Genomic DNA, 12,402 nt, shown 5'->3' on the forward strand with positions numbered 1-12,402 from the left:
CCCACATGTGAAAACAAGTCCCACAAATTAAGGACAAATGGACCCATTTGATCAAATATGGGAAGATTTGAAGGAACAGTGTAACTAGTGAAATTAGGTATTAACTAAAATACAGAATGTTTATGCCAAAAGGTATTACTCAAATCTTGTAGTTAATTAAGTTTATCAATTAAATTACTACACTATTCTTAAGTCTTTCCTTTGTCTTTTTTTAACAAATGTATTTGTGCCTCGTTTCATCATGTGCTAGTTTAATTAGTCTTGAAATTTGCTATATTAACAGCAAACTAATCATTCTTGAGTTACCTTAAATAAAATTTACTGTAAAAGAAAACTAAACGAAGATCAATGGTACAGCACTGTGACCTCGCAAAAGGCATGCAATTAAATAATGATCCACAAAAAAATGTATGTGATTTTTGGAGGATGCAAGACCCAGTGATCTAAGATAATGTTTGTATACATATACTGCAGTTGAATTGTGTTACAGGCTGTCATAGTCACTACGCCAATGTTTGAAGGATGTAATTATACAAAAGAACTGCATTATTTTAAGTCCGCTAAAAGCACATAGCTAGGAAGTGGAAGTGCATTAAAGGCAAAATAAAAAGTCAGCACAACTTAAAATCATCATAGCAAGCAAATGAAGAAGCAAGAAACACAGACTATTGCAAAGGAACTTGTGAACTGCGCCTTCAAAGATACAACACGCTGCTATAACATACATATAAAACAACTAATCAAAACCAAATCAAAATTATGGTACAGCACCTACAACGTAAAACGAGTAATAAAGGAAGCTTCAGTGTATATACTTAATGATTCTAAAAGGATATTATAACTATCGGTACCACAAATATTGTTCTCCATCATATCATTTTTGGAGTAATAGCTCTAGAATTACAGTCACTGGCTTACCCACTAATAGGTGTTAACAAAATGGTATATTGTTTTCTATTGAAAATCACCATAAACCCAATTTTGTGTAAAGATAATGTAAATAAGAAAATAAGTATTTAACAAAGTCTCATATGCAGGGCTAAAAAGAAAGTATGTGCTTACAAAACAAATGGCAATAACCGCTCATTTGTCAAAAAAAAAAAAACATGTTCTGCTTCCTTTATTACAATTGCAACAAACTTACAAGTGCAACTTTCTTACACTCTGCTCTCGCTCAATGGTGATCTGATCCATATTGGAGCTGAGGCCGTAGTAAGAGGGGGAAAAAAGGAAACAGAACCTTAAACCATCATCAGAGCATCAGATTCAATGTCAGTGCTGTTATATGGTTTCAGAGGCTGAACATTCCTGGCTGCACATTTTCAAGGACTCGCTATATGGTGCAAAACGTTTGTCTTTTCCACACATGTATAGAATCTAAATACGTTGACTACAACGTAAATCTCTACAGAATATCAATAATGTCAATGACAAGTCTGGCTAAATGATGATCTAGAACAAAAAAATTGAACATGCTGCTGCCACACATACCATTGTCATCACAGGATTCAGACTGGAAGGAGCTTAGTGACTGGATCTCAGACAAGCTTTCCCGAGGGTTGTACAGGTGGGAAGGTTTTTCCTCTAGAGACTTCTTTGACAGACAAGGCTCGAGGTCAACTACTTTTGCTGTAGGCAAGAAGAAAGCAAGATCAAAGTTAAACTCACAGGAGAAAGACACAGTTCGGTTGAACCTAGGGGTTTCTGTCAGAAAAATGACCCACGCTGTTTCATAGAAACACGCACATTTAAATGAGGGGGGAGGAGGAGACAGCACGAAAAGTAAAGTAAGAATTTAAGGAGACATGTTCTTTTGAACGAGGCATGGTGGAAAAGAACTGAAAACGAAAGACAGACTATTAGACTTCAAAGCATGTGATCAATTGATGGAAGATAATCCACTCTTTAAAACTGTGGTACTAACGCTTCAAATTCCATCCATCACTTATTAATTCAATAACGAAGACAGCTAAACAAAACTGCAGCAAACTGTAATACTTTATATTGGTATTAGTATAAAAGAAATTGTGAAAATTACTGTCCATTCAGTTTTACACCTTTCAGACTGAGGAACCATTGATTTTAGTTGCACGAGATTTGAGGACAAATCTCAACGGTTAAAGGGGCGTGGCAGTGTTAGCAACCAATAAGGTGGAAACAAAATTGATGATTCAAGAGTGGGAGACAGCTAAATAAACACAGTGTTATTACTCCTCCAATGTACAAGTAATATCTGGATGAACTGAGTCTCTTTCAGTATATGCATCAACACTCAATGTGATGCAAATATAGAACTGTAATGATATGTAATACTGAGTTTCCAGTGTTTAAAAATACATAAAGATACAAATTTTAGGGTCAAATCTAGATCCTGAAAGCCAAGTGAATGGCCCTCCAGCCATATACACTGCTAGAGTGAACCCATACATGTTGTGTTCCTTGTACCAACTAGTTAGCCCAACTCCTTCACCTAGATCACATCCTGAAAGAGAAGACAAAGGGACCACTTGCTCCATGGAAGACAGCAGATGACTCACAAACAACAGTGTTAGCCAATGAAAATGCTCCTTCTTCAGAACCTATGTAGACTAGATCTTCAGTCTACACTAAAGGTTCTCTTTGCTGTGTCAAAGCAAAAGGAGACAAGGGGCGATTGCTAAATACAGAGCCCCTGCCACCTGAATCGTCGGAGGACAACAAAGGATGTACTCATACCAGTAAAGGATCACAGCCAGGGCCACTGGAATTAAATGCCAGTGGAGGACTAAATTATGTGGTATGATTGACCAAATTATGTGGCACGGCTGACAAAAATTATGTGGCAAAAAAGGCAAATTATGCCATCCAATTCAGCTCATTTTGCGAATTTTTGTTAATAATTCTCGTTTTTTCACAACCTATCACTGTCTGGACAAAGGTTTCACTTTGTCAATACTGGTTTAACATCCAAATACAGTAATAAACAATTGGAAGCCGCAAGGACAGAAGTGAGACTTGTGGGTGGATTCCCACTCATGGACTTTTTGCCGCTTCCTGCTGGGCAGGTCTGCAAAGTGGTTGTCTAATCCTGGTAGGTACTCCGCCAGAAGAAGGATCTTGTGGTGGAGTGCCCATGGCCCTGTGCGAGTGCTAACAGCTGTTGTGAATGTGTGTCACTTTGTTCCTGGAAATAGAACATGGCTGTCAAATTGTCTGTTCTGATGACTACCTTGTGCTGTAGGTGTCAGAAGAAAGCTTTTAGAGAGCCAACTGGATGGCTAGTAGATCTAGATATTTAAGGTGGAAATCCAAATGATGGGAGTACTTCCACATGGCCTGAAAAGTAAAGCTCTGTAGATGCGCACCCCATCCTGTAAGGGAAGCGTCAATCATGGCGGTCACTTGCGGAACTAAGTTGAGAAATGGCCAGCCTGCAACAGATTGCTGTGGTTCCACCACTAAAGAGAGGGGTGGATGCTGCCCGAAATCAACACCAGATTGCTGAATGCTGGTGACGATTGTGTGGCCAGGCACTCTTGCAGTGGATGCATGCGTAATTTCACATGTACGGCAGTATGGGAGGTGCTTCACCGTCCTGACCATTGAATGGTAACATTGCAGAAAATGAGTCAGTAATTGGAAAGCTTGAACCTCTGCATGGCTGCAGTCTGCTTGGTTTCTGCTTTCCTGGTGAATGAGCTGAGAAATGCTCCCAGGAATGGCTGTATCGGAGGGGGCTGAAAGTCTATGGTGGTCTGGGTATGTGGCAAGCACTGTTTGCACTCTTGATCAGTCAGCCATCCAAGTAAGGGAAAGCGTGGATACCACCCCTCCTGAAATGAGCAGCGAACACAGTAGGACATTTTGTGAACACACTGTGGGCCGTGGTGACCCCGAAAGGCAACACTTTGAATTGAAAATGCTGCCCATTTACCACAAACAGCAGATAAAGGCTGTGTGTAGGGGGGATTGGGATGTGGAAGTAGGCTGCCTTCAGGTTGAGTACAGTCATGAAGTTGTCTTGATGCAGTAGAGGGAAGACGTCCTGGACTGTAACCATGTGAAATGCCCTGACAGGATGAGTTTGTTGAGGAGCCGGAGATCAAGGATAGGCCTGAATATCTGTCCTCCTTTGCCAGGGGTTCCCAAACTTTTTGGATGTGTGGCTCCCTTGACCTATTCGGCAGTTGGCCGTGGCTCCCCACCATTTTTTTACCAGTGGGCAGGTGGGGGGGGTGTAAACCCGACCTCGGGAGTACTTCCTGTTGTCTTCCGTGAAGTAATTGGGAGGCAATGATGGTTGGAATGCTTGAATTATTAATCTCATCCACTGGCAATCACTTTGGTTGCATCCTAATCCATCGTTTTTTCCCCAACAGAGTGCCTGGTCCCAAACCCTTATTTATGCAAGCTGCTGCTTTCAGTGGCTTTTGGTACTGTCTGAGACCCACTCTGAGAACATTGAACATTGAGTTTGGGCTGTCGTAATCAGTATCACCAGCATTATTTTTACACTAAAAAGGATGGCTCCTTATGAGTGGCATCACCAACCCAGAGTGACGCATGCAGGTGCAGGACTATGCATCCTGGTACCTGCGCAAAGGCTTCACACAGGCCTATGCGGAGAAAGCTATGTGCCTGGCTTTAGAACTCATTCACCACTAGCAAGAAAGGAGCTGGAGTGAACCAGGGCAGGCAGCTACATGGAAGTACGAAATAATCTGTCAAATGTTGTGTGCATGCAGATGAGTGTGTGTTAGAAAGTGAGCGAGAGACAGGAGTGAGTTACTGCTATTGTGACTTAGAACGAGTGAGACTGAGAAAGAGGGCAAGTGAGTGAAAGTGCTAGAGCATTGCACTGAATCAGTGTGAGTATGGAAGTGAGAAAGAGTGTGAGTGAGTTTAAAATGAGCATGAGTGAAAGCGTGTTTTTTAAGTGTGCTGTAGAGCTTGCGAGTCTGGCGCTGATCCTGGCATTTGTGGCGTCAACTTTAGTTGTGTTTCAAGCCGCTGCTACTTTAATGGCAATGTGCACTTTGCTGTGGATGGTCAGGTGGCACACCTTTCAGTGGGTGGTCAGATGGTGTACTTTGCAGTGTGTGGTCAGGTAGTGCACCTTGCAGTGGGTGGTGAAGTGGCACACCTTGCTGTGGGTGGTCAGATGGTGTACTTTGCAGTGGGTTGGTGGCACACCTTGGTGTGGGTGGTCCGGTGGCACACCTTGCAGTGGGTGGTCAGGTGGTGCACATGGCAGTGGGTGGTCAGTGGGCAGGTGGTGCACCTTGCAGTGGGTGGTCAGTGGGCGGGTGGTGCACCTTGCAGTGGGTGGTCAGTTGGTGCACCTTGCAGTGGGTGGTCGGGTGGCACACCTTGCAGTGGGTGGTCAGGTGGCGCACCTTGCAGTGGGTGGTCAGGTGGTGCACCTTGCAGTGGGTGGTCAGGTGGTGCACCTTGCAGTGGGTGGTCAGGTGGTGCACCTGCAGTGGGTGGTCAGGTGGCACACCTTGCAGTGGGTGGTCAGGTGGTGCACCTGGCAATGGGTGGTCAGGTGGTGCACCTTGCAGTGGGTGGCGCACCTTGCAGTAGGTGGTCAGGTGGTGCACTTTGCAGTGGTTGGTCAGGTGGCGCACCTTGCAGTGGGTGGTAAGGTGGTGCACCTTGTAGTGAGTGGTGCACATTGCAGTGGGTGGTCAGGTGGCGCACCTTGCAGTGGGTGGCACACATTGCAGTGGCTGGTCAGGTGGTGCACCTTGCAGTGGCTGGTCAGCTGGTGTACCTTGCAGTGGGTGGCACACATTGCAGTCGGTGGTCAGGTGGCGCACCTTGCAGTGGGTGGCACACCTTGCAGGGGGTGGTCAGGGGCGGTGGGTGCTCCGTCCTCCAGTCTGCACCCTGTGCTTCTCTGGAAAGGCCCCCCGTTTACCAGAGGATCACAGAGTTAATTGAGATAGAGCCGTGATCTCGGGTGATGGAAGCCCCCGCCTACAGGGCCTTGAAATCTAACAAATCAGTTTCGGTGAGGATACAGAATTATGCGGCGAGGGTGCCCTCCACGTGCCACAACGGCTGTTTCACCAGAGCTGCAGGAAACACGTGGCTGACAGCAGTGGCACAAATCCAATGTAAAAGTCTTATATTAACCCACAGGGTCCCAGTGGGCAGCCACCGGGTTATCTGAAGCACCGCATCATTGTACACCATGTCCTGGGATGCTGAGGTCACCTGAGAGGTGACGTCTGATCCCACCACAGAGCAGAAGGAAAGACGTCAGGGAGAGCCAGCCCCTCCCCCTCCCCCACCCTAACACCCCTAACAGCCCCACCCCCAGACATTGGCAGCACGATGGACCTCCCTTCCTAGAGATTTACGACCCTTCCCCATCAGCGCCCCCCTTTCAGGAGGGAGCTTCTAACAAAGAGGCTCATGTCCTCCACAGCGCCTGGGTGTCCGTGTTGGTCTTTAGTGCTCTATATTCTCTTCGAAGACTTTCTTTCTCACACTCCCTGTTTTTGTCCTGATCTCTCTGTTTTTCTGTGTCATTGTCTCTCTCTCTCTCTCTCACTCTTACCTATCTCTTGGTGCCTTTATCTTTCTATTTTCCATCTCTCTCTCTCTCCTTATTCGCTCTCTCTCTCTCTCTCTCTCTGTCTCACGTTATGTATGTGTCTCACTCCCACACACTTCCTTTTCTTTTGTCTTTTCTCTTCCCTCCCTCTTCTCGACTGGGTTCCATTCAGTCTAAGGCTGGTGCGCACTCCGTTGGCATTTCCTATTATCACATGGATTGCCAAAGTGTTTTAAGTGTTATGGGTTCCTCACTGCCTCTGTTCTATTTTAGTCTTCTCTCTCCCTCCTGTGCCCCCTCCTCTTTCTGCCCCTTCCTGGCTCTTAACTTCTCATTACTTTTATCGGAAAATTGTAAGTTTTGAAAGTATTTCCCAAGCAGTGGCAGACCCCTCCTGCCTCCCGACCCTGGATGCCTGAGCCTTGCGGCCACACCTCCAACAGGCGCTCCCTCCATGTACTCCTCATGCTCTGACCACAAGTTACACAGCATTAAACTGCGTCCAAGCCATGCCCGCCGAATGACGTATGGCTGAGGCCCCTTGGTAGCAATTTCCCACAGTGTGCGCGCGGCGCCCCTGGCACCTCATTACGGCGCACCGGGGTGCCGCGGCGCACAGTTTGGGAACCACTGTCCTTTGCAATAAGAAAAGACAGCGAGTTATTCACTATGCAGCGCTAGTGTGCGGCACCAATTCATTGCCCCCTTGCAAATGTATGCCTCTACTTCTTCCTGAAGAAGGTGCTGATGTTCTGCGGGGAGGGTGTGTGTGTAGAAGAATGTTCATTGAGGTTACAGCGAGTTTTATAGGTAACCCTAACCCTGCCTGATAACAGGGAGAACCCACTGGTTGGAGGGGATCTGTGAAAGAAACCTCTGCAGTGGTCCCCCAACAAGAGTAGTGTGATCAGGGGGAAGGGTGAGGGACTCACTGTTTAGCTCCCTTAGTCGCACCCCACTGCACCTCCCCCTGTAGTTGTTACCCCTACTGGCCCCCTTGGAGTAACCCTATGTCGGGGTCGGTTGTTGCTGTTTCTGGGAGGAGGCAGATGCTTCTGGGACGGTAGCTTTGGCACCCCCTCTGAACTGGGACCTATGATAAAAGCCTTGGGGAGAAGGCGTTTGGATGGCCCTCATAGCCTTGGCTGTAGCAATGTCCTTTTTGAAGTTCTCACCATCTGATCAACCACCAGTCTTTAGAGGAGTTCCCCATCAAAGGGCAGATTGAGCAGATGCTGTTGAGCCTCAGACTTAAAAACGGTGATGCGCAGCTATGCATGGCGCTTCATAATAAATACACCTGAATTTATGCGGCGCACTGCAGTATCAGTTCCAACTAGGGCACACTGAATAGTGGTGTTTGAAATTATCTTGCCCTCTGAAATGAGATTGAGGTCACACTTTTTATAATGGCCTCAGATAATAAGAAGTGTGATTTGTATAGTGCATAGTTTCTTCAAACAAAGTGTCTACGTGCTCAAGGTTCAATAGAAGGTCAATTAAATAGCAGAAATGGGTAGTAGAGTCCGTCTGAACTGAATAATCAAGTTTTTAAATTCCATCTGGACCTGTCGTATTTGTAGAGGCAGTGAGTTCCACAGCTTGAGTGCTAAATAGGAGTGGTCCCTGAAGCGTGCACTCTTTACAGTGGGGGTACAAGCCAGCATGGCACACGAGGATCTGCGGCTCCTTGCAAGAAAGTAGGACTTGTTATAGAGATTCAGCATGAACAGTTGCTGGAGAAATTACTCCATCTTGTCCCCGAGGGCATATCTATAGAGCAGTTCAACTGAGTTGGCGCTTCTCCAGTGAGACGCTGATTGGGCAGTGACACACTTGCCAGTCGTGCCAATCTTCTTACTCTTTATCTGGTGGAGGGGCATTCACACGTGTGTGCGCTGTATGTGAGCATTAAGTATTCCTTGGTAGCTGGCCCTGGATATTGGGTTAGTCATAGAGTGAAGGCTTTTTAATTTAAAAAAAATATTTAAATTCCTATAATAGACCCTTGGGATGAGGGCCTTAACATACGCTATGAAGGTCTGAGATGTGGTTTTAAGCATGCTATTTATGGAGAGGAACTGTGCTGAATGGTGAACAACATTTTGACAAGGAAGACCTCATCTTCCTGGACGTTGTGCAGTTCTACGTTGCGGAAGGTGGCAGCCTGGTGAATGAACACCTGGAAAGAGGTGGTATCATCAAGAGGGAATGGTTTGGCAGAGTAGAGGTCTGGGTCAGTATTCCCAGGAGGGTCAACAACATTGTCATACCACAGTTCGTCCTTAGGATGAAGACTCAAAAAGGGCCTAGTATGGATGATGGTAACCCCCCCTGGCAAATGAGGCAGAGGGGGGGCATGAGGTGGCGTGGAAGAGGGAAGAGGAGCAGGGGGAGAGGAAGGTAGAGGAGAACTAGGAGGGGTGGAGGTGGAGAAGAAGGACGGGGGCCGATGTGGCAGAGGACTAGTGCCCCTATTATGGTGCTTAACTTTAGCTGGTAGTGTAGTCTTCCACGCACGTTCCTCCTAAAATATTAGTTTCCTCTTCTGAGGATCAGGCTTTGGAGAAGGCTTGGCAGCAGTTCTCCTGCACTGTGGGTGGACGAAAAGCATTTTTTTCTGACTTTCGAGCTCCTCTTTGAGACGCTGAAAGGGACTGCTGTTTCCTCCGATCCAGTGGAGGACAGGGCTTTGGGCAACGAATAAGTATTTTAGACCGAAGATGATTTTGGCGCAGATGCAGATTAGGAGCCAAAGAGGAATTCGAGGGCGCCATCAGTGCCAGAGTTGAAGGTGTTGTCAGTGTTGGGGATACATCAGAGTCTAATCTGAGGCCTTCTGTCAGTGTCAACCATGGCCTTCAGGCAGTGGTGGATCGGAAGCTTGATGCTGGGCATTGAGGGTCAATGTCCCGACACCCTCAAGGTGATGTGCGGCCTGTGTTCTATATTGGTGTGGTGGTGAAAGGAGGGATGTTGCACAAATGGTTGACTTATTGTCATGTGAATATGCCTACTCCACCTGCAGCTCTTCTGACTGACTCAGAGTGACAGCTCAGCTCGGGATGAAGTGGAGAGGCTGCTCGCCAAAGGGCCCTGGTTCTCCCTCGACTCTGCAGTCCCCAAAGAGGTCAATGTTGTCATCCTCCTGCTGCTGTGTAATAAATCAAGTGAGGCATTGTCTTCCAAATGTAAATTATGTCTTTATTACTTATATAGGACTGAAATGTGGAATTACTACTGTATAATTATGTACATGAGCATCTTTTAAATCCTGTGTGGAAACCAATACGGAAGTAAAACTGAAAACTTGATGCTGATGTGGTACACATTTATGGTTGCAGGCCTTTGTGGTATTATAGAAGGCTGTGGATTGATTGGTTGAAGATCTATAGGTGGTTCATTTATTTGCTTCCACAAGGGGAGACTTGATTCTACTGTTAACACAGTGTTCCGTCCCCTTGTGGACTGTGGGACCCATTTCTCTTGTCAAGTAGATCCCAAAATCTACACCTCACTCCATCCAGTGGACACTTTTTAAACATATTTCTCTGGTGCCGAGGAGAAATATTGTTTCTGCATCAAAATTAAGAGGAAGCAACTGGTGGGATTAGGTCTACCTTCAAATGATGAGGTCATTGAAATTACAAGTGTCAACACCAGAAAGACTAGAAAATGCTTGGGTTATGGAAGTGTGGATACATTCATACACACAAATATCTCACGTATATGAAGTTAATTTTAAAAAAAACAGGAAAAATAATAAGAGCAGCACAACGTAAATTGTACACAATCCTTACCATCATAGTCATAGTCCCAGCTTGGTTTCTGTATGGAGTCACAGTCCGATGGAGAGTTGGATGGGGGTGGTGGAGGCAGGTTAGGAGCTACACTGCAGACAGCCACAGTCTTCCTGTGTCCATGCACTGAATCGGGGTTAAAGGTACTGAACTCCGGATGCTCTGGAATAGCCGAACCTTCAAAGGAATTTCTGTCCAGGTTGTTTCTGGAGTCACTTGGAATGCTTGGTGTGTATGAAATGGGTCGTACTGGCACCTGGGGTGGGATGTCTGAGTAAATGTTCTTGTTCAATTTTGGATCAAAAAATGGCCTGGGCAGAAACGGGGCAGTTCCGAGGTGCTTCTCTTCTGGCTCAGGCTGCTGCTTTCTCTTTCGTCTGACCATTTTGCGACACAAAACAAAAATCACAACAAGGGAGAAGATTCCAGCAATGAAAACAATGATTCCAATAACTTCTGCTAAGCCAATGTTCCAGGAGGTGGAGACATATTTGTTGATGGACACTTCTGAGCAAACCTTTCCTCCGAAGCCTTGACTGCAGTTGCAATGGTAAGAACCATATGTGTTCTCACAGTGACCACCATTAAGGCATGGGTTCTCAACACATTCATCAATGTCAGTCAGGCACCTGCCAAGCACAAAGAGTAAATCAAGGTTAAAAAAACGAAACAGAAATGTAGTCAAAACAGTGACACTTTTAGTGATAGTTTTTACTCCTCTTTCCTTCAAACTTATCTAAATGGCTTGCTGCAAGACTGCATACTGAACATTCTTTACACATGAAAAGTGGAATTTGAAAAAGCGAACACTGGCTTAAATGAGGAACCACCGACTCAAACTCCCCGTTGTGTTCACTAGGTTTCCACATCCAAGTCCTCTTGGGTGCAAAGAGTTCGTGAGGACTTAGTTGAGGTCCATGTGTTCGAGGAAAATGACAACTACGACAACAGTTCCTACATGGAGTTTAGCAGTTTGAAGCTATTCTGGCTTTACATTATGCATTATTCCACCATCTAGTAGTTGGTCCTGGAAGGTTCCCATTTGTTGGCTCTTATTTTTATTTATCTTTTTTGCTTTGGGCATCACCAGATGTTTGTTAGTTCAAATCCCCCAAGATCACAATTCCCCGGTATGCGGTCACCATCTTAATATATTGTTTCCCTTACAGTGAAGACCTGTATCTAGTAGTGTGTAGATGTATTTATTCCGAAGCAATCTTTTTTTGATTACCCTACTCCTTTAACTTGCGAGGTGGGCCAGCCAGATGTGAATCCAGAGTAACTTAATTTTGTAAAAATTCTGTTACTAGTAACCTTTACCTTTCTCAATGGGAGTCATTTCGGAAGTCACGTGCTCTGCTGCTATTATTTAGTAGGATTAACTGCTTTACGGGAGAATGGAGGTCAAGTGTATGTGTGGCTGCAAAAAGGTGCTTAAGTACCTTGTGGGCCACGTGTACACCTGATTTGCATGGCTATTCACACAATGTTTTCCGAAAGTATAGGCTGACGACCATGTGGCAGACATAGATATACTATTGAAGATTAGATTTGCTAGAAGGGATAGTGGTGCCCCTTTTTTCATGTGGAATGACCCTAGATTGGATATCAAGGATCTTAAACATCAGGGTGTAACATGTTTGGATAGTGTGCACTATCCATCTTGCAATAGTCTCTTCTGACATTGAGGGGTCCATACTTGCTGTTGCTTGTGCCATAAAAATCTGTTTTCTTTTCCTTACTTGCTTGCTTGCTTTCTCTCTTGAAAGTAATATAGGATGGCTCTCCTTAAATGTAGCGTTAGTGCCTTTTCTGCTTGCTTTTTCGGATATTGGAAGGTAGGTAACTGGATTGGTTGATTCACATGGAAATGTGATACAATCTTTGGAATGAAATGCCGGATCGTTTTCATGATGACTCTTTTCTTCTGTACTTGAAGATAGGGTTCTAGGCAGGGCCAGACTGGGAACCACAACCGGCCCTGGCAAAGTGCTCGGCTGCCCCCTACCCCCCCTCCCCCCCCCCCACACACACACACACACACACACACTCGGGGTA

The 12,402-nt window shown here is 45.6% G+C and overlaps 1 protein-coding gene across 4 annotated transcripts in view; it reads right to left on the minus strand.

Moving 5' to 3' along the window:
* Window positions 1-12,402, minus strand: part of FAT1 (FAT atypical cadherin 1) — a 318,166-nt gene that overhangs the window by 17,949 nt on the left and 287,815 nt on the right. For all 4 annotated transcript variants that reach the window (XM_078678099.1, XM_078678098.1, XM_078678096.1 and 1 more), the window contains exons 25-26: window positions 10,345-10,973; window positions 1,492-1,629 (exon numbers count right to left, since the gene is read on the minus strand). In XM_078678099.1, coding sequence (XP_078534225.1) covers window positions 1,492-1,629; window positions 10,345-10,973 — 767 coding nt within the window. The remainder of the gene's footprint in view (window positions 1-1,491; window positions 1,630-10,344; window positions 10,974-12,402) is intronic.

Source organism: Lissotriton helveticus, chromosome 2_2 (assembly GCF_964261635.1).
Source record: "Lissotriton helveticus chromosome 2_2, aLisHel1.1, whole genome shotgun sequence".
NCBI lineage: Eukaryota > Metazoa > Chordata > Amphibia > Caudata > Salamandridae > Lissotriton > Lissotriton helveticus.